Source organism: Bemisia tabaci, chromosome 7 (assembly GCF_918797505.1).
Source record: "Bemisia tabaci chromosome 7, PGI_BMITA_v3".
Lineage (NCBI taxonomy): Eukaryota > Metazoa > Arthropoda > Insecta > Hemiptera > Aleyrodidae > Bemisia > Bemisia tabaci.
In genome coordinates, this window is record NC_092799.1 from 29,128,577 (window position 1) to 29,155,631 (window position 27,055).

The 27,055-nt window shown below is 38.3% G+C and overlaps 1 protein-coding gene across 1 annotated transcript; it reads left to right on the forward strand.

Annotated features, from left to right (window-relative positions):
- On the forward strand, positions 1–26,380 carry LOC109040617 (transmembrane protease serine 9). Its single transcript, XM_072302581.1, has 16 exons — positions 1–177; positions 1,776–1,852; positions 2,769–2,870; positions 4,230–4,380; positions 6,304–6,476; positions 8,168–8,272; positions 10,042–10,187; positions 10,880–11,068; positions 13,234–13,289; positions 14,527–14,639; positions 18,778–18,879; positions 19,634–19,775; positions 20,568–20,734; positions 22,439–22,543; positions 24,344–24,486; positions 25,728–26,380. Exons 1-16 carry the CDS (start codon positions 152–154, stop codon positions 25,881–25,883), a joined length of 1,953 nt encoding a protein of 650 aa, XP_072158682.1. The 5' UTR covers positions 1–151; the 3' UTR covers positions 25,884–26,380.
- Positions 26,381–27,055: the final 675 nt, after the last annotated feature.

Genomic DNA, 27,055 nt, shown 5'->3' on the forward strand with positions numbered 1-27,055 from the left:
ACTGAGAGATGAGGATCCCGTTCTAGGATTCTCAGTTACGTTGACAAATAGGAGGAGGTTTCGGGTGAACTGGTTTCTCCACACCATGACACTTAAATTGATTCCGAATTGTTGATTTTGTGGGACATTACCATCATCTTTTAGTGCCAAAATGGGATCATCAATCTGGATCGTGACGTGAGTAGTATTCCAATGAGATTCCATGGTTTTCATATTTCATGCTCGGCCCTAGATTCTATTAAACAACTGTACACATTCTAGGGAAGTGTCCCTTCTCCTAGTTTCCCTTTTTCTCTTATTCATTCATTTTTTGACTTTGTCTCGTGCAGGAGCAAGTATTGCTCCTCCAAAAAGTCATTGGATTGTAGTGCACGATAGGGACACCTTCCAAGTATGGGGGGAGGGGGTGTGAACCTTGAAAATAACTTTTATTTTAAGGATGGTTCCTTATCCGGCAACTTTCCGAATATGAAAAACAATACCAACTGATGGAGCAGTTTTCCCCTCCTGTTAAATGTGATCCAAATCTGGTTCATCAAACAAGTTGCACAAATAATGTTCGATTAATGTTTGATCATTTGGACCAGCCATGAGATGAGATCAACGCACCGTGCGTCCACAACTTGGGTTATTAGTGCCCTCGGGGATGAGCATGTTTAAAAAGGGGATGGAGAGTCCACATGGTCTGGGGTCATTCTTAAGGTCAGCCATAAATTGGACTGCATTTTGCAATTTGGAACTTTAAATTCTGGCTCATCGGAAAAACCACTTATGTGCACAGGGGAACTAATGGCACATACGTTGTTTTTAAACCGGGCCAGAAATAATAGTTCCAAATGCAAAATTCAGTCCAATCGTGTCGCCAAGTAGTGGGGGTGGGAAGGCTCTGCCAGCTTGTCAGGAACGCCATATGTGCGGAACAAAGATGAGGGGGGGGGGTGTTCTTAAGCCATTTCATGTCCTAAAACAAATATGTGTAGCGATGGGCAGGTTTTTGATGGTTTTTATTTAAAAAAAAAAAAAAAAAAAAAAAAAAAAAAAACTAATTTCCATGTTAATAAGAAGGAAGCCGTAAGCGAGCCGTGACGTAATTTCCTAGGCAGGCGGGGGTCTCAGGCCTGCGTGATGGGTGATCATTTTCCAAATCAAGGAAGCGCCGATCTCTATTTTGGCGGTGGAGGGGTTGTTTTTCCTTTATACTCTCTGGTATAATCAATCATGTCTAATTTCAAAATAATCTTCTAAAAGAAAATAGATTTTTTTTTGGAATTCGGAGATTGTCAATGAAGCGAATACAACGGTTTTTCTTGTTTTTTCGTATTCGTGATTTTGGCGCTTACGCGATTTGGAGAATAATCGGTTCAATTGACACAAGTGAATGTGTTAAAAAATGAATTTTACGTGACGTGTATTCCCAAAAATTCTTTCGAGAGATTAACTGAATTAATGCCATGAATTTTTCTAGATTGGAGCTCCATCCAATGTGAGACTTTATTAATCATACTAATCATATTTCACCAAGGAAGTTGTGAGGCAACAGTATCAGCATTTGTCTTAACAGGAACCAGGAGCAGGACTTGATGTGTATTCTTCCTGTGTTCTTAAGCACAATATTTCATAAAATCATCGCCAGTAACCATTCAGGAAGGGAGTTGTGCCTCGTCTTTTTTGGTATGCGCAGAATAATTTCAAAAAATTGTATTTAGTCAAGGTAAACTCTGTGTTTATCTTTCAAGGTCTAAGAATCTCTAGGTGTACACATATTTCTTTTCCAGATTAGGAGTTTTCGCCAATGTCATGATATGTGCTCACAGTGCTCGCCAACAGGACGACATGGAAAAGTCCGTCTCCAGTAAGAATCATAGAAATTAACACTCTTTTGATTATCTGAAGTTTGTTTATATCGAATGAATGTAGATTTTAAGCAATACATTCGAGGAGAATTATCGGCATAACCAAATATGTCAGGGTAAAGTTTACCACTCGTCTCCCCCAACAAGAGGCATACCAATGGATATATCATACCCTGTTGTATATAAAATCACAAAGAGTATAACGCGTAACGCATAACGCCGGAGATGCGAAGCGCTTCGGGGGGTTGAACCGCGAAGCAGTCAGGGGGCTAGTTGGTTATGAAAATTTATCATATATGTAGATTTTCCCTCTTCAATAGAAATATTGGAGTGGTAATTGAAAAAATAAGAGTCGTACTCATCCAATGGTTAGCATAGGGAAAAATAGGTGCTGATAGGAGAGGGGGGTTCCGACCCCTCTGAAAATTGTAAAAACAAAATGGTTGGGCTTCTTTATCCACGGAATGACCCGAGAGCTCTTCACCTCCTTGTGCCCCCTCCAAAAAAAAATTTCTAATTACGCCCATGTCGATCAAGCAAAATAATGAATAAAACACGATTGGAGATGCTGAAAGATTGCAATGGAGATACGCATTTGCCGAAATTAGCTATCAATTTATAGGGAAACGGAATGCCTAAGGAGTGAAGCTCCAAATTGCAGCTGCACCAACTTTTAAATTATCGATGAATATGATTAAGCATTCAGTGAAGCAGAGATATATGCAATGTTGGAAATAATTGTACAACAATTGAAAATCTTCATAAGCGCTGATGTACTTGAATAAAATTATTATCTATTTTGACCTTACTGACAGAGAGACCTTTTTCCATGAATAGCCACCTCATGCATTTTGAAATTTAATATAAGTATCAAAATGGTATCCTCTTATCAATCGTATGTTTCGTCCTTTTCAGCGGACACGGTTAAAAAGCTGACGTCACTCCCTGGTAATGAAGACTGTGGTATTAGTGGCAGCAAAACTGGTCGCATTGTCGGTGGAGAGCCAGCGAAGCTTGGTAAGAATGAATGCTTTACTCAAGCAGTCTGTAATTTTCCCTTTTGAGGGGAGGTATCTCCTCCCAGCAATAACCAAGATAGAGGCTCGGTACAAGTGGTCTAAAACACCCTGTACTGTAAAGTGTGCAGGTTTTCACAAAATTTTACGTTAGAGTGTTTCTCAGCTTTCTATATACATGCAAGTCGCTTTTACAGCGCGCGCGCGGGCGCTTTGCGACACCTAATCGCCATTCTTGTCTATCGACCCAGAGGTCATCTGGTAAATGGCATCTTGTAATTTCATTTTGAATGCCACCTATCCACGATTTTGCTGGACGTTCCCTACGTCTCCTCCCAGGAGGAACCCCATCTAGTACTTTTTAGGCAATCTTTCTCAGCTTTCTGCTGCACAAATAAAACAAGAGAAGAAATTAGGTAAGTCTGGTGTGGTTGCGAGCTGATTCTAGTTCGTATGTAATTTGCAGCCTAAACTTTCAGTTTTACAACTTTATAGTCATTTTTCAAAAATAAATTTAATTTTTTTTAGAATCTTACCTTTAATCATCTGTATACAGCTCTTAAATCCTTACATGACATAAATAATGGACCACTAGACAAGGTACGAATTTAAGCGATCTGATACATGTTTCTTAACCAGAATTTCACGTAGAAAACGATTCACACAACGAAAATTTCGGAAACCAACTCCTAACGAAGATATTAACGTTTTTATTTCACATTGGTTACGAGGAATTTGAACTGCCCACTCACAAGAAACTCAAAACTCTACGTGACTCAAATCGCCCACTACAACGGTTTCAGCAAGCTTCTCAATCGAGCAATATTCATTTCCCATCATGTGTTGTTCAAACTATTAGCAATTTGCTATAACTGAGCCAAAGCGTCAAGATTAAGGTTGCCAGATTTTTATATCGCAGAGACTGTCATGATAACGTTTAGCGCGCGATGTGAATCACGTAGAGAATTGAGTTTTCATGAGCGGGTGGTTTGAATTCACGCATCAAGAATCATTAAATAGCTTCGTAAGGTATTGATTTTGGTAATTTTCGTTGAGCGTATCGTGTTCTACGTGAAATTTTGGTTAAGAAACATGTATCGGAATGCTGAAATTCGTACCTTGTCTAGTGGTCCATTGAAGCGTTTGATCACGGACCCTTTCTTTAGTGTTTATAATGGTTCTGGTGATAGTTTGAGCTTTCATTTGGCATTGGCGGACTGTGTATTCTCCATTTTTCAAGATTACCTCAAATTCAGTCCTTTCTTAATTCACCCATTTTTTTTCTTTGTACTGCTTGAATTGAACCTTCTTGGTATTTGTAATTACTGTAGTCATTATAGGGTTGTCATTATTTCCTAAGGTGCTTGGCCCTGGATCGGGGCTGTTGGAAAAAAGCAGGGTGGCAACAAATATTTCTGGTTCTGTGGCTCGTCTCTGATTTCTGATAGACACGTCATATCGGCCGCTCACTGCTTCCTTCCCAGGGGTGAAAAACCACTCACTGTGAAAGGGTAAGACGTATCCAGGCTTTTTATTTATTTCAATCTTGTTCAGCTCAGATCATACCTCAAATTGAGGTAATTATTTCATTTTAGACTTCAGATATTTAGGAACATGTCTACCAGCGCTTGATAAATATCCATTTTGCATCTGCAAAATTGACGGTGCAATGGCGCAAGGCGTGAACTTGCAATGCTCCGTTCTATGCTGCCCATGAGGTGTCGCCCAAATTCGGGGGAAAAGTTAAAAACGAGGCCGTGTTGAAAGTTAAATTGATTGTGTAGCTCACGTGGCTTTTGAGGCACTGCTACAAAATATAAAACATACTGAGAAAATATGGTAATAGAGCTAGGGAAAGGACGCGCTTTACTGAAGGCGCAGAGATACAACTATTCGTGCCTGATGGATGTCCGTGTTGCGTCTGCAAAATTGAAGGCGCGATGGCGCGAGGCGTGAACTCGCAATGCTTCCATGCTGCGGGTGAGGTGCCACTTATATTCAATGTGCGTTACCTGTTAACCAGAGAAAAAAAGCAACATTTAATGAGAGCAAGACCCTTCCAGACAGTTACAAAATTGGTGATGATCACAATTTCATCGATTCTATTTATCTTTATTCGTTCTCAGATCTTAAAAGCATATTCTTGCACTGAAAAAAATAATAGAGCCGTAGAGACAAGATAAACTTGTTAAACCTGCCTTGTCTCAGGAACAAGACTTTTAGTCTGCCAAACAACTCAGTTTGTTTGGGAAACAACACCCGTTTGTTAATGCAACAAGACCAGTCTTGTTTTATATGCTAGGTTTCTGAGCCACCGAACTCGATAGTCTTGTCACTGTGACAAGACTCTCTACTCACCGCGAGTAACGGTCAAATTCAAAGAGAGCGTATTATTTTATATATTTTGAAAGAGTATTTTAAGAACTACGCATAATAATTGTTCCCCGAAAATTTTTCTGGATGTTTAATGACAAGGTAAATACAATAAGTTTATAATTCTTTTTTAAAAATAAATCGCTCATGCGTAAGGTTTTAAAATCAAATGTATCTAATTATATAATTATTTTTTTAACGTTTGATTTATTTATATATTATTAATTATTATCATGATATAAAATAAAAATAAAAATTAGAATCATTAACAGGGAACAAAGGAAACATCGTTGCTTGAAGAAACACATTTTTTCGGCCTAAATTGTCCATTTTTATCTGATGTAGAGTGTAAATTCCTTTTCGTAAACGGTAAATAGTAAAAAAGAAAAAAACCAAACAATCTGATGCTCTACGCATTCCACAGACTTGAGATAGCAACAAAATGAAAAAGTAATTCTGTGGGCTGTACTTATACTTATAATTTGGTTCCGATGTACAACTGGCCCGGATAGCTCGGTCAGTAAGACACTCGGTCCGTAACCGGATGGTCCCGCGTTCAAATCCCGATCAGGTCGGTAAAATTTGAAAGATCGGATGGGACAATTCTGGAGTAAGAGGAGTGAAGGAAGAAGAGATCAATTAAATTTTCATATAAAAATTGCAATTCATATAAATTTGTGACATTTTTTTTGCAATTTTATTTTCTTCCGAATACTGTGACAAGACAAGTCTTGTTCCCAGAACTAGACAATTTTGTTACCGTGACTAGACTTTTGACTTATGCAACAAGGAAGTCTTGTTCCCTGAACAAGACTGTATGGGTCCCACGAACAAGAATGCCTTGTGGATCAAATATAACAAGACGGTCTTGTCTGGGGGACTAGAATCCTTGTTTCTCGGACAAGGCACTTTTTTCAGTGTGCTTTACAGATATTCTCATAAGTTGTAGATTTAGTTCCCAGTTTCGACATTTTAGGAGATAATTTTTTTTTCAGATCATTAGTTGCGGAATGCGCTGAGATATATTTAACATAAATTATGTTTTTTTATCCTGTTTGAAGGCTAACTGTTAAATTTGGAGCAATTAACTTGTCCGACAATGACAAGGACGGGTCCAAACCCGATTACGTTCCTGTCGCGAAAATTACAGCCCATCCTTTGTTTAAGCCGGAGAGCATTTCGGAGGGATACGATATTGCAGTTTTAACTCTAAAGAGGAAGGTACAATTTTCAGGTATTATATTAGATGTATTTGATATTCTTGATATGCAGTTGCTCAGTTAAGAAAAATAGTAATCTCTGACAGGAAATTTCCAAAACCAATGCCTAAATAGTGTAAAGGGTTGTGAGACTGTAATGAGGCAAGAACGAACCATAGTTTTTAGATCAGATTAAGCAGAAGGAATAAGACCTGTCATTTTGTAGGAAAATAACACTGCCGTGCTAAGCAAAAAAGCCGTAAATCCATCAAGATTTTCCCTCGTTTTTTGGAACTTAACACTTTATAAAATAAAAACTGTTTTACCCACGCACCTCAAATTTTTAGGCTAAGTTCTTGATAGTATTTGGGGAAGAATTCTGGAGGAACATTGTTCCAAGGTACTCAAGTTTTTTCTGCTATGTTACATTGTTTCAAAAAAATGTAAAATGGCGTTTACGGCGTTTTTGCGTTGCGCGGCAGAATAGAGGTGTGGTTTCCAATGGAACGATTTTCCTCTCTCAAAAATCATTTGAGAAAAAAAGTATTTTGAATGTGAAAATAAGGGTAAAACATTATCTTTGACATTGACACTATGTTGGAATTTGTTGGCCAACGAGCGTTAAAAATCCAGAAAACTGGATATCTTAATGCAGAGGGAAAAAGCTTACAATTTATTTTCATGATGGGCCCAATTAGACCCGAAACGTGTCTGTAGTTATTTTCATGATGGGCCCAATTAGACCCGAAACGTGTCTGTAGTTGCCTTCCTGAAAGGTCGTAACTAGTGTTGCACCAAACGGCGTATCTCTTTGAGGGAAAATTGTGCTCAAATGATCTTTTTCCCTCTGCATTGAGATATCCAGTTTTCTGGATTTTTAACGCACGTTGGTCAAAAAAATCCAACTTACTGTCTATACGACCCGTGCGTCCACCGCAATCAGTTTGCTTGACAGTGAGTATTATGTGACATTTCACGTTTCAGTGAAACAAGAAACGGCCAAAGAAACGGTTCCCATCCGTGCCATAAAGCCGATTTCTCTGCGTCAAGTTCCTACACTGCGAAATTTCGATTTGTTTATAGAGTAAAAACTTCTTGGTTGTAGTGACTGAAGTTTCAGGTCTGATAACCGAACTTCGGTTCAGGTGTATAATCATAGTTTTTCTTAACCACAGCAAAAATTGTAATCTGTGCGGATGTCTCCAATTGAATCAAATTGGAGTTTCCACGCCAGAATTTTTCAGCTACCTGGACCGAAAACTTAAGTTCCACATGATCCGAAGTTCGGTCTTCGTAAACAAAATTTTTCTCTTCGTGATACTTAAATGTATTCGCTCTCGAGTGGGAAGTCATATCATTGTGCTACAAAATTGCCGTAGTATGCACGTGAATATTCCCAAGAGTTTCGAAAAGTCTTCTGGCATTGTTTTTGAAAATATGCCGATTTGCGAAGGTGAACCCAGTTATGAGGAGATTCTTGTCTTTACGTCCCCTTCAAGACGAATCGTCTCGATGACCAACAGTTTCTTTGTATTTTATCACTTTGAATTTATGCTCGATCAGAGTTCATATCTTATCATAATAAGTGTGTTTCCTTGTCAGAATGTTAAGACTAATGATTTGCAAGTTGAACACAGAAGTCTGGACGAAGTACTCGCCTGTTTCAGTTTTTCCTCCGTAGACTAATTTTTGTTATCTTCGCATGATCCAACCAATGGACGGGCAGAACTTGTCAGACCTGTATGTCTGCCTCATAAGAATATCTTCTTCACGAATAAAGATTTCGAAGGGTATCAGCCGTTCGTTGCGGGCTGGGGAAAGCTTGATGAAGGTAAGTGTGACCTTCTCTTGAATTACTTCATACCGCTTCTCATAAGAAGTTTTAGGTTAACATATATGAAATTGGTAAACTTCCCATGTCATAGAAAAGGCTGATTAAGTGGCTACTTCATACTTCAGTCGTAAACAAACAAATAACGTTGTCTCTGATTCGCGTCCATCACGTCATGGTGCGTCCAAATGCGCACAAGTGTCTCTTACAATCGAAATTTCTCGTGTTTAATGAGTCCTCAATTAATATATGATCTGTCAATGGCTAAATTTTAATGAATTAAAACAATCAACACATTTAAATTTTACATTTACATCTATACATGAGATTATGCTTTGTTTAATTATTTGTTCCTGTTTGAACGAGAAGTTATGAATCATCGAATGACGCAGTCACTACAAGTAAATCAGTCTATCGTATTCTAGAGGTTAAGCTAAGGTAGAGGTCAGAGAAAAAATTGCATTAGAACTGTTAAAATGCTAGGTCCAGTAATGCAGAGAAGTTTATGAAATTCATGATAAAAACATTCAAATTTTGAAAGTTCAAGATGAGACTGAAAATTTTATTTACAATCTCGCCTCATGAAAAACTCGTCAATGACGTCATTGTCTGCACGTTAATACATTCGGTAGTTGCGTTTACACCTCAGTCTCATCAGTAAACTATGAATCAAATATTCTAGTCAATTTTCAGCCTTAGAAGACTCCTTAAATTACTTTTTTCGGTATTTTTGACCCCCCCTACCCCCCTACCCCCCTCCCCAGGGCCGGATTTACCTACTTGCCGCCCATGGGCCGCCTGTATTTTGCCGCCCCCTTCTCATTCGTTTTGAAACATCAATAAAAACCATCAAGTGAACGTGCCGGAGGGGGAGGGGTGCATAAGACGCGTTTACTTGCTCGTGTTGGATATATTTCAAAAGTTGCAAAATTTCACGGAACTTGACGCGAAAGTTAAGTTCCGTAAACCTATCTCTGTGTGGACAAGGTCCATTTATATGAAATGAACCAAAAAATTATGAAAGTACAAACATAAATGTGGTTTAATAATTTTAACTTCCGCCGATGCGCCGCGCTGATCGCACTGTGTTTGGCGCAATGCGTGAAGTATTCCTGCAGTCTTGTAGGCGCTATGCGTTTCACGCCAACCGCTCCTGAACGCAACCGCACTGTGTTTTTGACGCGATGCGTGAAGTATTCATGCAGTCTTGTAGGCGCTAATATGTGTTACATGCCGACCGCCGCGCCGCGCCGAGGGCTTGTCCTTTTTATCTCAAGTCCTCGTCAACATTCCTCTCTGCGCTGAGCTCCAGGCCAAATTGCGTGTTTAGTTCCTCTCTTAACACGACTAATTAAAGATACTGGCTCTTGTATCACCAAAAAACGACAAAATTAGAAATTACTATACTCTCAGGAAAAAGAGATTTCGTTTCCTTTTCTTATTGATAATTTTTTTTTCTGAATCCGATTTTTCTTATACCTAAATTTAAAAAAATTGCAAAATTTGCCGCCATGGGCCGCGGCCCATGTGGCCACCCCCTTAATTCGGCCCTGCCCCTCCCCCATTAGAGCGTCATGTAATGTAGGGACGGCCCCTTGCTGTTCGGCAATGAGTAGAACTCGGCGCACATTTGCGCAGTAGATGTCCGTCACACGGATTACATTTCTCCGCGCTAGAAATTACGAATATTTGTCGATGAGATTAGTCATGATACTGAATATTGATTATGATACAGGGGGTTCATGTATGTTGACTAATTTATGTTACAGAGGGAGATACCGCAAAGATTCTAATGCAAGTTCAGCTTCCTCTACTGAGCACGGAAGATTGCCTCGGTCTCCTGGAGGAAAATTCTAATGCAATCATGCACCCTGATTCGGTGTGCGCGCTGGCGGAGGGTAAAGATGCTTGCAGTGTAAGATCATTTTTCTCTTGTTTAGTTTTGACAACCTTTGTTAAAAAAACATATTGAAATATTATTCATGGTAAAAAATATGTAAGTGTAAGAGTCCATAACCAACTAACTCCTGATCAGTGATGAGTAAAATAAAATTTCAATTATGACCTGTAATGTCAGTGATACAGGCCAATTCCGCAATAATATTCTAATAAAATTATCTGACACTGTCCACAGCATCAGAGACCAAGGATTTGATATTAATAAAATCTCATCAGGTTCAATTCGGGCAATTTCTATGTTTGACGCTAAATACAAGTACAATCCTGCCGTGCTAGGGAAAAACGTCGTATGGACATTCGAGAATTGCCAAATGTCCTCCGACAAAATGTTTATATCGAAAAAAAAGTTATGAATATTTTTCCTTGATATGTTCGGATATTTTAGAATAAAGTGCGAACCAAATTGTCTGAAAAATGAAGAGTAACATCCAGAACTTTCCCGATGCGTATTTTGTCAAAGGAAATTTGGCGATGCCTGAAGGTTCGTACCGTGTTTTTCCTCACCACGGCGGAATTGCACGTAACATTTTAAAGAGGAAACACGTAACATGTCACTTCATTTCATGCCTGTTAAATATTTAATACCTCTTCGTTGGATTTTAGGTAATAATCGTGATCAAGCTAACAATTTCACGTTCATATTTTCAGGGTGACAGCGGTGGTCCGCTGATGTTGCCAATTGAGGATCGATATTATTTGTATGGCGTGGTCTCTTACGGCGATGGGTGTGCCAAACCAGACAGCCCTGGCGTTTACAATAAAGTTCACACTCACTTAAAATGGATTGCCGACCAGTTGGATGAACCATTAAATTTCTTAGTTCGTTTGCTGCTCGGATGAGTGAATGACTCTAACTTAAAGATACGTTCATGATAAAGAATAAAATTCAAGACAAATGTAATTGGGCTGCACAACGGAACATCTGTCATTTCGGTTTCATACGTGCATGACGAAACATTGAGAAGCACGAGGCTTAGTTGGAAAATTATAGACTGGGTCTTTTGATCACTAAAAAAATGTTTATGAGATTAACAAAACACCTCGGGTTTTTTAGTTCACGCTCGTGAAATTTTAGCAAAGCAATGTTAAATTCTAGTCCGACTTCCAGGCAATTTTTTTTTCAAAATTTATCTCACTTGATGATAAGACGCCATTCTGTCAATTAAAGCTTTCAATTCGAAAATTTAACTATGTTTAATATTTCTGACCCGTCGAAAATTCCTTTAAAGTTGAAGCACTACAAGAATTTCGTTTCGAACAGTAAGGTAGAGACATAGATTATAGTATACATACTTCTCAATGAAAACATGTTATTGCAACGGATGTTGAGTGCTTTGATTACATTCAAACGTTTTCGTAGTGATAAAACACCATCACCGGTCATTACGCGAACCGGTTATTATTATTAAACTGGATTGGCTTCAGTATTTATTGGTATTAAATAAAATTGTTTATTGGAAAGAAAAATTCAATCTACATGAAGATTTCACTAATGAAAAGCCCAAGCAGAAAGATTGCATTCTTTGGTAAAAGTCGGTTTCACTTTTCCTCTTTCGCGTGAAGAGAGTCTGGTTTTATTTGCATTTTAGCATGGGACGGATAAAGTTACATGAGGGGCGCCTCTATCTTTTTTAAACTTTGGAATACTTATTTACTATCTAAATTCAAGGTTGAAGCTGCACAAAGTAGTATTTAATCTGCTCTCAAATTTAAACCCCATAAAAGCGGAGAATAAAGCCATATGCATCTCAGCGACACTTCATTGACAGAATAGAGTGGAGCATTGCGAGTTTATGCCTTGCGCCTTCAATTTTGCAGATGCAACATGGACATCCATCAAGCGCGAATAGTTGTATCTCCGCTCCGTCATTGACGCGCATCCTTAACCATGCTCTATTTCAAGGTTATGTTAGTTCCGTTTGTTTCATTCGTAGTGGAGCGCTTCAAGAGCAACGTGAGCACCACAGCCGAACATAGAAGAGACGTAATCCATACAGCCTCGTTTTTAACTTTCCTCCTAAAATTCAGCGGGATTCCCGCTGACTCAACCGAGGGTCCATTTAAAGCAATCGGACGTTTCTTTGAACGAACAAGAAAAGGGTGTATAACATGGAGATTTCTTGTCGTTTCGAGGGTTTAAATTCATGTCGCGGCGTACGGTGGCGAGGCGTGAATGATCCATTATCCATATTTTCCCATTTGAAGCTGTGATGGAGAATCGATTCCCGAAGTGTTCGTTGCGAACACTGTGTTTATCGATCATTTTCAATAGGTGTAAATGCCGGATCAATCGAGGTTTCGAAAAAGCTCGCCACACCACTGGCGCACTGGAAAAAAAACACATTGGATCCAGAGTCCAGACTCTTGAAAACATTAACAAGAAAAAGGACTCTTGATTCAATCAGATTTAAGCTTAAATCAAAAAGAAATCCGCTCAAATTAAGAGGCTTGGTTCTTGATTTAAGCTTAAATATGATTGAATCAAGAGTCCATTTTCTTGTCGATGTTTTCAAGAGTCTGGACTCTAGATCCAATGTGTTTTTTTTCCAGTGCGGCGAAATGATACGACTGTTGATACAGCGGGAAATTTTTCCGGTGAAAATTCGACCGCTAAAATCTTTAAACTTAATCAGTGTTCAAAACTGTTCGGAAGAAGAAAAAAAATGATTGAATTTTTCCAAGACAATAGGTGGGTTCTTCGTTTTTGCCTATAGGTATTCTCATTGTCAGATTGCTCCATCAATTCATGACATTTTTCCAACCACAGCCCGCCTAAATCAGTTTTCAGTCTGCTGCAGTAAAAATACATCATTGGGATTTATGCGTGAAAATTTTTATGGAGGGTTTTCAATTTACTCCCAGTCATTTCAAAGTCAAATGAGGAGATGAGAAGACTTCTTTACGCTCTCAGTCACGAGAATAATAGGTGGAGGTTATGAGAGGTCCTCCTTCTCCTCCTTCATAGATAGATAATGGAATTCAATTGACTCCTGTTCTTGTAGAAAAATTTACTATCTTGTGGTGCCAAAATGTTGACCCCAAGCGTTTGGGTAATCATGTAAGTAGTAGCCCAATGTTGTATCTTCCTACAGGCAAGAATTGCAAGCATTTGACTATCAATATATTTTTATCCTGCTCGATTAAAGTGTACATTTTTTAATTAGGAACTAATTTGGGCTCACCCACAAAAGCACTTACCTGCATAGCGAAACTGTTGGCACCTACGTTGTTTTTAATATGAGCCGAAAATTTTAGTTTCCTGATGCAAAATGTAAGTGGACCAAATAATTTTCAAATTATTGATTGTGATCGGGGGAATGTAATGCACGATCAATTTTACAGCGTGCAGGGGAGCTGATATTGTGATTTACTTTAAATTATTTCATACTGAAAAAAAACGTGAAGTTGATTTAACATTCTAGATGTAAGAAAAGTGTGCGAGAACTTAGAAAATGATGAATTACCTACTACAGTATAGTTACTTCAGCAATGCCAAGATGTAAAACTAACCGCTGTAGCATTTTTTGTATTCAGCATTTTATAAGTTCTCCCGCACTTTTTTTGCATCCAGAATGTTAAATCGGCTTCACTTTTTTTTCGATGAATGCTTTCAGAGATCCAATTTAAATTTTCTAAAAAATTATCTAAGCCGGATTATTGGCTCAACAATTTGTTTTGCTCGGAACCAGCGATGATTGGAGGAAAAGGAACCTCAGGTTCCGCCTCTCCGAGTTAATTCCGGAGTAAAAATTGGCACCCCGAGTGATTTTACATTCTTCTTTGGTGCTGTGGTGACACGAGTTCTCGGTTGATTTCGAAATTTAGGTGGTTGCTGAGCCAATTGAATTTTATCATGATATGAATATCCTCTGAAGTCTGATTTTTCTCTGTCAAGAGGCTCTCGGAACATGATAATTTACATTTTCGTAGAGCTGTGTAAAAGTTTAAAATATTTGAAAACAGACAGTAAACATGTTCATTCCTCTTGTATTTTTGTTCCTATATCAGTATCGTAGATACTTAATTTCGGATGATTTAATGAAGGCTGTACCCAAAAAACTGAGAGTTTCGCTGTTTTAAAAATACTGTCGAAGATGTTTAGTTCGATACTTTAAAAATTGGCGACTTCATAGGCATATGATCTGATTTTCCTTGGTTTGGATGTCCTTTGGATGATGAGGTTACGTTGAAACCTTTTTTAAGGCTTCCTTGTAATCACGGTTTATACCAAATGAAGCATTTTAAAAGAAAGGGACTGTGTAGGGAGCGACTATGAATGTGACCATATTTCTCAGTTTTTTGGGGGCAACCTTAGTATACTTACTTTGTCGTAGCCTGGGACTTTTTACGGACTTCATTACAGTGGCAACAACGCGTGAATTTGAGGACATGGATACGTTCGCACCACGTAAGAACCATTTAGTCTTCAATTAATGGTCGTATGGACTGCATTTTGCAATTTGGAGCCATAAATTCTGGCTCATCTGAGAAAAAACTGTTGTGCATAGGGAAACCAATGGCACATACGTTGTTATTTAGACCGGGCCGAAATTTATAGTTCCTAATTGCAAAATGTAGTCCATATAATATCATCGCTCCTCTGGCTTAAGGGTTTATCTCGGTTTCCGCATGAGCCCTAGAAAGCATGAATTTACATGTAAGACAGAGGGCCGATTATTGAAATTGATAGACAAAGCTATAAACGAAGTAGACAAAAGGGGTATGGAGGGATCATATTGGTGGAAGCGGGTGGTTGCAATGGACAAAGGAGGTAGGTAATAGACTAACTAACGGCAACACAAGAGGGACCCTACAGTTCGTGCAAAATTTGCTCCCTTAGTCTATAGGAACCACCCTCTTTAACCAATAGAAGCTCTCCATACTACCTATGTCTTCTTTGTCTATAGCTTTGTCTATCGATTTCAATAATCGGCGCGCGGGGCTAACGTGGAAATAGAGGTACGCCCTTTCGTCAGAGGGTCGACGATACGTGTTATCTTTAAAACATTAGAGGTTAGAACTGAATTTTTAATCTAACAACATCAGCTAGCTAAAACTAGGATGGATTGATTTTGTTCGGCAGGTCATTAGGATTCAACTGTAAAAAATACAATATGAGAGGGGCTAAGTTAGACACACATGTTCTAAAATTGCCTTTTGAAGATTGAATCTTACGCGCAGAAATTTGTTGGATCAAATCTTTCTAGTTTTTACGTCGAATATCCACGGAGAAAACAAACTTACAATAACACGATAAAATTACCCTCTCAACCATGGACACAGGCCCGCCACAAGGGGGGGGGGGGGGGATAGTGGGTCCTTGGTACCGGGGCCCGGGCCCTGGAGGGGCCCGTGACGCAGGTGACAAACCACTACGAATTCATGTGTAACCCTCGTCTCGTAGGGAAAAGTGAAAAAATTACCCTAAAAATTCCGCAAAAGGTGAATAAAGTTTCAAAAACACGCTAGGGCACTATAAAATTTTTCTTACTTTTTTAGAGATTTTCAAGATTTTGAGTATATGTAGAATGATATTTTTAGTAACTGTGTTTCATTTTCTTCCGTTGTCGGATGCTAAGAGGCTCCTTTCTGGGCATCCTCGACTTCAATGGCTTAACTCCCTTGCCATAGACGTACGAAAGGGGAGTCCAGGGGGGCCCGGCTCCCCATAGAATTGAAAATTATCATCTGCCCCCTCAAAAAAAAATTTATAGATGTTTTGAATGCAACAATTCGAAAGTTTTTGGTGCTGAAAGTAAACAAAAGGCGTAATTATTCTGCAGAAATTGATGGAAGATCTCCATCATAAGAGCTTCATAATGCGTCCAAATAGATTTAAAATTTCAAAAATTTCCCGGGGGAGGCTCCCCGGACCCCCCCCCCCCCCCCTGTGCTAGGGGCCCGGGCCAGAAAATTGGTACCAGGGCCCGAGATGGGATGTGGCGGGCCTGCATGGACATACATTATTTCGATGGTTCTCCTCGCGATTCCATCTGTTATGCATGCTCGAGGAGCAACCACTGCGAAAGAATATGTTTTCTGACTGACCAAAAAAAAAAAAATTGAAAGAAATCACGACATGCAAAAACGTGGCAGATGTCGTTGCACTCGGTATTTTTCAATAAACGTCATCTCTATTAGTATTTTCAAGAATGTTTTGACAAACTTAAACGGAAAAACGAAATTAAAACAGAGAGAAAATATCAGACTGTCAAATGCGGACATTCTTCTGTTTTGATTTCCCCCCTCAACTGGGAGATTCAACCGTTGAGAAAATGTTTATGAAACATAAGCAATTGGAACATTGCTAAAAATATTCAAATACCATATCGACGGTGAAAGTCGGCAATCACATAACTCGGTTTGCGACGTCGCAGACTTCCTGTAATACTTTATTTTTTAAATGGAAAACTACTCAACGGCAATTCTTTAAAATTGTCATGATTTTTCTTCTCAATGCGAAGAAAATTCTGCAAAAACTTTAAGAAATAATATCAATTTGTTCTCCTTCAAAAAAATGACGTAGAGGCGGAGATTTTCAGACACCGCAAACGAGTTATGTGATTGCCGACTTTCACCGTCGATATAGACTATGTCTAGCAGAAAGAGATAAGCAAGTAAAATTGATAAAAATGTTATCACGGTTGTGCAAACGTCTCTTTGGCAGGAGTGAAGAATAAAAGGGGCAAAAACAGAACACAAGCAACAACATGTACAGGATAAAGTGAAACTTTTGGAGCCATTTTCTTCGGTTTCAGGACACTTTGTCAACGATTTTTTGTCCACGCACCTTTTTTGTCCAGTAGTTGACGCCCACACATAAAATAAGCAACAGTGACTTGGTCCAATCGTTATATTATAGTCGGTATGTAAAATTATATTGACCATATAGAAATGAGAAATTGAGGGAGAAGCAGGGGTTGTTATGGTTGCTCATTTTCTAAATGAAATATTATTACTTTCTCCTTTTGAATCATCTTTTTAAATTGTCATTGGTGAACATTTGGTTTTATTTCTATCCTTAAAATATTCGATGCACAATATACCTTACTTATGTATAGGATTTTTTTTTTAGTTTTTTCCTTACGAAATTATTACTTCATTTTGCAAACATTATATCTTTAAAACGGGGCAAATATTTGTAAAACATTTTCCAAGCGACATTAATCTCAATGAGCCGCAGTTGTGCCGACAGAAACTGCAAAAATGAATAAAAGAGGGAAAAAACCAGGAAGCATGCAATTGAAGCATTTTTACATCGATCTTCTAGAGTCAAATACGTCAAATTTTGAGCGTTTGGTTGCGCGTACACCTCGCTGCAGCACAATAAAAGCACAAAATGTAAAAGATTAAATTAGAGTGCTTTGGTAAGCATTACATTTGACACGGATCCACCAATATTTAAAAAACACACATTATATTATTATTCTCCTTTGATAAATATATACATTTTTCCCCCCATTAATTTAAATGAGAATAATCAATGCAGAGTATGCAAACATTTCAAAATCATGAGTTAAAAAACGCTGACTATGCGAGTATAAATATTAAAGCCGAACAGAGCGGAGCGGCGTGCTGCCAGCGCGAGAGGCTGACTGGCGCCTACAAACCTAAGTGGATACTTCACACATTGCACAATGCTGGAAGTATCCACTTAGGTTTGTAGGCTCCAATGCGCGTTTCGCGCTGGCCATCCGCCTGCCGTGCGGCGGCGCCTGAAGCAACTATTTCACAGCAGAGGTGTTGCACAGTATTATACGAAATTGAACGTATTAAGAATGACAGGCATCCTTTAAAAGTACAGACCTTTCCTCGCAAAATAAATCAAGATACTTATCGTACACAAGAAAAATCTAAGACCCTTTAGCTGAGGCAAATATAGAGGTTTATCCTGTTCAGGTAAAACAAGGTGGGAATTTCTTGAAAGATAATTAAGTCCTGTTACACCAAAGAGGTGTAGAGAGTTTTAGTGAATTTTGTCTCATGGAATTGACGCTCCCCCATGTTTACCAAAACTCTCAACTATATATTATTATCCGTTGGACCAAACAGACAAAACAAAAAAAAACAAGCAAACCCTCATTCTTCCAAGACATTATACATTTTCATCCAAAAACGTCGTAAACGATTGTCGTTTGTATTTACATGTGGGCCAATTAACTTTGGGTCTCAACTGGCACGTGGACCAAAACTCCCGTGCCGAAAAAACGCGTGGACGTAAATTACTGGAAAAAACAGATGCGCGGACAAAAAATCGTTGACGAAATGTCCTATAACCATTTTCTTCTTAAATGTTACATCTTTTATTTTCTTCCTCTTTTTTCTTCGCAAAAATGGCAATTGGTAAAAAATTCCTAAGCTCTATTTCATAATTGAAGATTCGAGCTCAAAGTTTGCTTTCGATTTCTTCTAATTTACCAAACTTGATCCACATTTTGACAGTATATTGCCTTGTGGTTATTCATTGCAATTGGATCATACTATCCGTTAGGTAACTCTGTACTTTTTTACTTTTCCCTCTCATTGCAACTTGGCCTCGATTTTAGGACACATTGTAAAGAAATTGAGGAAACTACCGGGCCAAGAGGGCTGTGGTATCAGTGGCAGCAAAACTGGCCGAATAGTTGGTGGAGAGCCAGCCAAGCTAGGTAAGTAAATATTTTTCTCAGCAGAAATATCTACTGATTACTATTTTCTTTACTCAGATCATTTAAAGTTTATATACTGATTTCGCTTGAGCTATGCATCTATTTGGAGCACATTTGTTGTGTCATTGTACACAATACACATCGACGGTGAAATTATCAACTCGGTTTGAGGCATTTCAAACTTACTGTCATGCTTTATTTTTTAAATGAATAACTGCTTAACATCAAGGCTTGAAAACCTCCGAGTTTATTCTTTTCCGAACGAAGAAAGCTCTGTGAAAACCTCAAGGAAGTATATTGATTTGTTATCCTGCAAAAAAAGCAATGTGGTAGCGGAGATTTTAAAACACCGCGAACCAGATTCGTGGCCTGGCAGTTTCATCGTCGACATGCTTGCCACCATTGCTGATCAAAATTATTCCACAATGAGTGGAAACGATGGTTAGGTTTTTTTAGTGGAGCAACTAAACTAACGTTGTGGCAACGCACAAAGTATCTTTCAAGGTTGCAGGCGCTTCAATCCGAAATAGTGCCGCTGTATGGAGAGTATAATTTAAACATAGAAAGGTTCCTACGCGAGATTTTACATATCAACCCACAGAGAATAAAAATATATTCATTTCTCCTTTTCCTTTGATACATCCTTTTGTAATCTCAGATGTTGATTTTTACCCATCGTTGTTAAAGGCACATCGGACATTGAATCACCATCTGCTTTTGTTTCATTGTTTTATTTATATTTAATTTGTGAAAGGTGCTTGGCCATGGGTAGCAGCTTTAGGAGAAAGACGAACCCGTGGCAAAAAATGGTTTTTCTGCGGTGCAACGCTGATCTCTGACAGACACTTGATAACAGCAGCTCATTGTGTCGAATCTATCGAAAATAAATTACAAAAGTGAGTAAATTGAAGATTTTTTTTTTTGAAAATTTGTTTACGGTCTTGTAACTTATTATTTCTGTGTACACATGAAATGAGGTCTGCAAAAATGGGGTTTTAATTATACGGAGATATAAAAATTAAGCTATTACTTGTGAAATTGTCTCGAAAAAAAATACCAATTATGTCAGCAAGCAGAGTGAAGGAAGTAAAAAAAATGTAGAGTTAGTGGCATCCTACCGTTTAAAGTTAGAAAAATTACTTTTAAAAGAGAGATAAGTTTATGGGCTTATTGATACCAACTCTCAAAAATAATTTATAAAGGCCTCGAACTTCAAGTATGAGAAAAATAAACGAAGTTGACAGAGGAAGCGGCTTGTCCTGGAGAGTCCAATGGAGATTTTCTCATAAAACCCCAGTCTTTCCGAATTGGACCATTTCCGCTCAAATGTCCTGTTTTTGAAAATTGTCCTCCACTATCATAAACCTTCTTCTCTTTCAATTGATCACGTTCTCTATTGGACGTATTTCTGTCAAGCAGAACTATGTGCATTAAGACATGAGCCCTGAGACCCTTAAGAATATATGCGTAACGGGGCTCACGCCATAATGCACATAGCTCCGTTTGACAGAAATATGTAATATTATATTAGAAGGTTCGGAATAATTGATGTGCCGCATATCCAGCTTTACAATCCTCCATTTTATTACAGCTCCCTCCTATTTACTTTTCTTAACCTGAAATTGCATATTTTGCATTGTTTCCAGCCGTTCCCATTTTCACAGAAGTATCTTTCATTATTTTTGCAGGTTAATAGTTCGAGTCGGGGATCTCAATTTGGATGACAAAGTTGAAGATGGAGCTAGACCTGAAGATATCCCTGTTACAAAAATAAGTAGGCATCCTCTGTTTGGCAAAATCGACGAAGGTTATGACATTGCAGTTTTACAATTGGAGAGGAGGGTAAATTTCTCAGGTAATAAGATACTAGATTTACTCGAACTCAGAATGTAACCGATTTTTTCCTCATAGAGGAGATTTTTTTGTATTTAAATGAGAGCCAACATTTGGGCGGCATAAATGAGGTCTGTCTGAATACTTCTAAAAATTACACTGAAGTCTGCCGCAACTACAGACAAATAGTTTAGGAATCCCTCATTGGATATTCTAATAACATGAAAAAGTTAGGGTAAAAATGATTTCGGGTATTAATCGGTATGTGGACCACATTCCTCAACTAGGAACTAACATTTCTGCATCATCCGTGAAAACATGTATATGCATTTGGAACTTAATGGTACATACGCGATGTTTCTGAACTGAGCTAGAAATTATAGTTCCCGATTGCAAATTGCAGTTCATGTCTTGTCTAATGATGATTAATCAATGGCAATTTGAACTTATTTTCACCTGATAATAATTAAACATACCAAGATAAATATTAGTTAAACAAGCTAGGCTAACAATACGTTTGCTGAACTGATCATTCAACATGTCACTTGTGAATTATTGTTGGGCAGACAGAGGCGTTGATCCCTGAGAATTACTTTTAGATTCTGGAAAGTCTGAAGCATACAAGGAAAAATTCCAAAAAAAACTGTTGATCGGTGAAAGAGTGTTAGACGTATTAATGCTGGAAGGAACTTGGTGCAAATGAATTAACTACGTACATAGGATTTAAATGCTACATAATTATTTTTTATTTTTTCCATTCATTTAAGTTTATCATTTCATAAGAGGATCATGTCCTAAATTTTGACAAACGGAGCTTCCTTAGTATTCTATCCCTAAAAGGGTAGAAAAATCGATTCCTAATTGCTTACAGGTTGTTTTGCTGTGGAAAAGCCTTTCATACGGGGGTTACAATCGCTGAATTTTTCGAAATGGGCCCGTCTTGAGAGATATGCCTGCTTTACTAAATTGAAAAGCAACGTTTTTCGTTGAAAAGGGGAAATTGATACATCGAATCGTCTCTTCACATATACAAGCAATGTCCTACATTAATTTGTCCATCATTCTTGGTTGAACTAATAAAATTGGACTGCATTTTGCAATAAGGATCTACTAGTTCTGACGATGATTGTTGAAACATAGTAAGTATATCATTAGTTTTCCTACGCAGATAGGTACTTTTAAGAATGAGCCAGAAATAGTAATTCCTCATTGAAAAAGGCAATCCAATTCTGCCGTGCTAAGGAAAAACGCCGTATGAACCTTTAGGCGTCGCCAAATTTCTTTTGATAAAATACGGACTTTTTCAAGGAAATCTGTGAATATTTTTCCTCCAGATTTTCAGAGACTTTTAATGGCAATTAGAACTAAATTATCTTAACATTTCGAGAGAAATATTCATAACTCTCCTCAAAAATAAAAATTTTATGGGTGGAAATTCGGTAACTCTCGAATGTCCGTACGGTGTTTTTCCTTGGCACGGCAGAGTTCCACAATAGTCGCGACAACCAAAAGCAGATGGTATTAACTGGTGGCATACTTTGCAATAATCGTGCAATCAACATTTATTTGACCATAGAATGCATGATATAATCGTTTTTTTCTCATAGTTTCACTAATGATGCTTGAATTGAAAGCAGAAGTCTGGAAAAATAATTCTCCTGTTTCAGTTTTTCCTCTCTAGACTAATTTTTGTTATCTTCGCATGATCCAACCAATGAACGGACAGATCTTGTCAGACCAATATGTCTTCCTCACGAGGATATCTTTTTCACGAAAAAAGATTTCGAAGGATATCAGCCGTTTGTCGCTGGCTGGGGTATGATTCAATACGGTGAGTAATTATGTATGGTTTCTCAATGAACCACTGCACAGGATGAAATCAAAGAGCCACGGGAGATGGTGTCTTATCTTTTTATTCAGAGCACTTTATACAGATTTGAAATTTTCAGAAGAAGCTCGGGGATGAACTAGAGAAACTCATCTTCAATATGGTGAAACATGAAAATTGGAATTAGTCAGTTCAGATACCCTTAAGAAAAAGAAAAGAGAAAAACAATTTCAAATCGTTTTCTGGCACCAAACCAGAGGATGGAATGATAAAGTTGCCACTCGTCGATTTGGTTGTTATTCTGCGTGAAAAAAACGGCATACTTTATATTGGTCATTGAAAATAGCTATAACATAATTATTCATGAGGGCTCAAGGGATGAGCTATGAATTATATGTAACGCGGCAAAAGAATAATAAATTCTTGCCGCCAGACGTAATGAAGAAGCGTGTTCAACAGCTAAAAAATTGCAATCATTTGGGGAACTGAGGAAGTTCTATGGAAGGGGGTTAATTTTTGGGGGGAAAAACTTAAAATTTCACAGCTTATTCTTCCAGAAGACAAAGTTTTATTTTAGTCACATCCCTTCGTTTTGTCATGCTAAAACAAGGTCACGCGCTATTTATGCTCTTGAATATTACAAAATTATTACTTAAAAGTCACCTTTTAAGAATTAACTCAATGTAAACAGACCGAAAATGTATAATTAACTTTCGTTTTTTCTCTCTCCCTTCATTACTCGTCTCCTTCCTCCCCCCTTCCGAAGATTCGGCCTTTAATCCTCGAAATGTTACAAATAATGGAATGATACAACTATTCAAGCTTCCGTGTGTTGCACAGTATCATTCGCAATTGCAGGCGTTTTTTCTTTCCTTGAGTCAAGCTTTCCTTCTGACCTCACACCTCATACCTCTCTCTTTCTTTCTCCCTTCCTCTTCCCCTCTCCCCTTTTTTTACTCTCTGATTCTTACTCCCCCTCCACTTCTCTTCCCTCCTTCCTCCCCTCCTCCGAGTCCCTCCCCCTCACTCTAAAGTAACCATATTACCCGGAAAGGTGTGAATAGTGATTAAAATTATTAAGGCCTTGTCTCCACGAGCCGTTTCACGAGATTTGTCCCAGGGAAAAATCCCACTTACGAAGTTGGGAAAAATATTGAGTTAATCAATATTTTTCCCAGTACCAAGTTTGGTACTTGTACCCCTAGGACCCACTAAGAGAAGAAGAAGAAGTGAAAAAGAATTGTGCGATATTTTATTCATTACTACATTGTTAATGTTTGTTGTAGTTAAAATAATGTGTCTAATTGTCAATTGAGTGCAATTATTATTTTAATCCCGGTTAAATACTCGACTTTAACCAATTTATCTTCCCGCGAAAACTAGTCGCAGGACTGTATGAGCCCCGTCCCGTGGAGACGGTAACTGGGAAAAATCCCAGAAGTTTCATTCCTGCGATTCGAACTTGGGACAAATCCCATGAAAACGTCCCGTGGAGACAAGGCCTAAGACACCCTCCAAAACACTCGGTCATGCATTCCTCCAACATCAATTCTTAAACATCCATCACAAAACATTTGGTTTCAAAAGGAGAAATTGAATCCCTGCCTTTTCAAGTACGTCGCAAATTCATTAGTATAAAATAGCTCCCCTGTAATTCATTAGAAAACTATAATGTTCGACATGATTTGGAAAAACAGAGACTCTACATTGTGTAGAAAACAAGACGATGTTAGTATATGTCTTCAAACGCAGTGCATGCGACTTAAAAATAATCGATTTATGACAGATAAATTCGGTTTCTAGGGGGAAAGAAATCCATGCAACTTCTACAAATTCAAATTCCATTACTGAGTACTCAAGACTGCAAAGGGATGTTGAGAGCGCAACAGGTGGATATGCACGATGACTCGATCTGCGCCTACGCCGATGAAAAAGATGCTTGCCAGGTAATTTCCACATTTCGCAACAAGGAACTACTATTTCCAGCCCAGTGGCGAGGCGTGAATTATCGATTTCGATATTTCCCCTATTAAACCTATCATAAAGAATCAATTATTAAGGTAATCGTTGCCAACACCCTCTCTATCGATCCTTTTCTATAGCTATAAATAGCAGATCAATCGATAGATCGCAAAGCATGCCATGCCACTGTTCCAGCCCATACACAGAATCACCTATCTTTATAGGGAAACAAATGACACTTACGTTGGCAGCTGGACCACAAGTTTTCTAATGCGTGATGTGAAATCTTCAGAGATTCAAATGACAACAACTTCGGGTTCCATACATAGGGTTGTTTTCTTCGTGAGCCAGAAAAGTGGTATTTCCCATCGTGTGTTATCATCTCATATATATTACTTACTGGGAGCCTTCTAAAACTAAAATTCTCTATAAATACTTACAATTCTTGCAACACCCTGAAGACATGCGAATTGCTTTCAAAGTGGGCGTAGTACATACATGCGTAGTTTCTGAAATAACCCAAAAAACTGGTTTCTTTTTATCGACGCAGTTGATCTCGTCCTGGATAATCAACAGTCAGCCGAATGAGCATTAGAAATAGGTAAAATTTTCCCTGGTATACCTAAGTGACTGTAGAAAAGAAACAAACACTTTTCTAAACCTCTGTCAACATATATGTGAAGGGCACGGAAAAAATTAAATTGCTGATTTAACAATTCAATTATTGCTCAAAAATGTGACTGCAATGTTATAACGTAGATTTTACAACAACAAAAAATGCTACTTTAACCACTATTGTAAGCTAATTCAACCACGGGGGTATTTAAGGTAGCATTTGTGTGTTGTAAAATCTACATTGAAACATTGCATGCAGTCACTTTTTTTAGCTATTGAATTGTTAAATCAGCAATTTAATTTTTTCCGGGGGGGGGCCCATTTTAAGTATTTTTAACGTATAATGTACGTCAAAAAGTCTATCAAGAACTACCACAGATTTTTTGGAGTGTTTTTTATAACTTTTTGCCCGGTCGTAAGTTGTACTTGTGATAATACTAAAAAATTCCTTATTTCAAGGTACGTTCTCTTCTTACTTGATTTTTTAAGATTCATTTTAAAAAAAGAAGAAAAAACACAATTTTTGAAAAGTTTTGTGGTTGATCTATAATTAATTATAATGTAATTAATAATCACTTTCAATTATGTAATGACTCACGTTAATTTTCAGGGTGACAGCGGCGGACCATTGATGTTACCGATAGACGACAGGTACTACCTACTAGGGGTGGTCTCTTACGGTCTAGAATGTGCCAAGAAAGACAGCCCTGGTGTCTATAATAAAGTCCACACTCACTTGAAATGGATCACCGATCAGCTAGATTAGCAATTAGAGTGCAATTAGCACGATTACTTTTATACGTTTCGAGCCCATTTGCTCCAAATGATCTCATGATCGACTGAATCAGTGAGAACGAAAACATACCAACTCGGAAGAAGTAAAATGTTCAAGAGACACAATAAACTGCGCAGTAGCCGATGGATTCAGTTTAAGAAAAAGCTTTTTGGTGCTATAGAGGATACCTATGTGTTCGGCGACATTGTGAAGGACGAAGTTGCAATAGATGCATCATGTTTGATATCAGAGAATTAGACGTTTAAAAGTTCCCGAGTTTCTGAGTTTTCGTTCTTACCGACTGCATGTGCGACGATCATTTTTCATGGTTTACCCTGAACAATTAATATTTTTCGGCATCTCCATTATTTTTATGACTAGTTGATACAAGGTATATAACGAGCCGAAAAAAAACCATGAAATTGGATGGTCCCCCGATTCTCTTGAAATGCCTAAAATCGGTATATCCAATAAATTACTTAAATGCTTTTCTCTTTTCAGTTTTTTTTTCTGTCAGATATTTTCGTTGATGGCACTGAGTACTCTTAAGAAGTTTTTTGGTGAACTATCGACTCTGAAAAAGTCCAACGCCCCCTCCCCCCTCCCTCAACTGATAAAGAAAAGCCCATTAATAGGGTGTGTTTTCGTTCTCACAGCCCTTTTCCCGTTGCCGTTTCGAGCACCTCCGATTGCAATTTCGAAATTTCCTCCTGTAGTGGGGCCGATAAGTGGAAAATATCATAACAATCGTGCACTTCTGGAAGAAAGCATGAAACTTTCAGGGATTCATCTCTACCCTATAGACATTCGATTTAGACATAGACCCCAAAAATCTGAGCCCCCTGGGGGGGCAGGGGGGCCCCCAAATTTTGAATTTTGAATAACTACGGAACAGCTAATGTTAGCGTAATTTTTTTACAACAGAACGATGGGAAATTTTATTAGGAACAAAACTGGTTCTTATGAATTTTTCCGTGGGATCGATATTTTAGGCGTGAAAACGGGAAAAACCATCGGGGGACGGGGAGCCGGCCGTTCTGAGGCAGATCCGCGCGCTGCGCTGCCTGCCCGGGACGCGCGCGGCGGCGCGGTACGGTGTTATCGACGAAACAACCGCTTGTCTTTGTTTAATTTCAATGATGCGCAGTTTTAAAAATATTATA

What these genes read in the sequence shown, in the direction of transcription:
- LOC109040617 (XM_072302581.1), top strand. Translation starts at nt 152, where the DNA reads ATGGGATCATCAATCTGGATCGTGAC. An exon ending in TCATCAATCTGGATCGTGAC is followed by an intron (nt 178 to 1,775) that starts GTGAGTAGTATT and finishes TTTCTTTTCCAG; the next exon opens with ATTAGGAGTTTTCGCCAATG. An exon ending in ATGAAAAAGATGCTTGCCAG is followed by an intron (nt 24,487 to 25,727) that starts GTAATTTCCACA and finishes GTTAATTTTCAG; the next exon opens with GGTGACAGCGGCGGACCATT.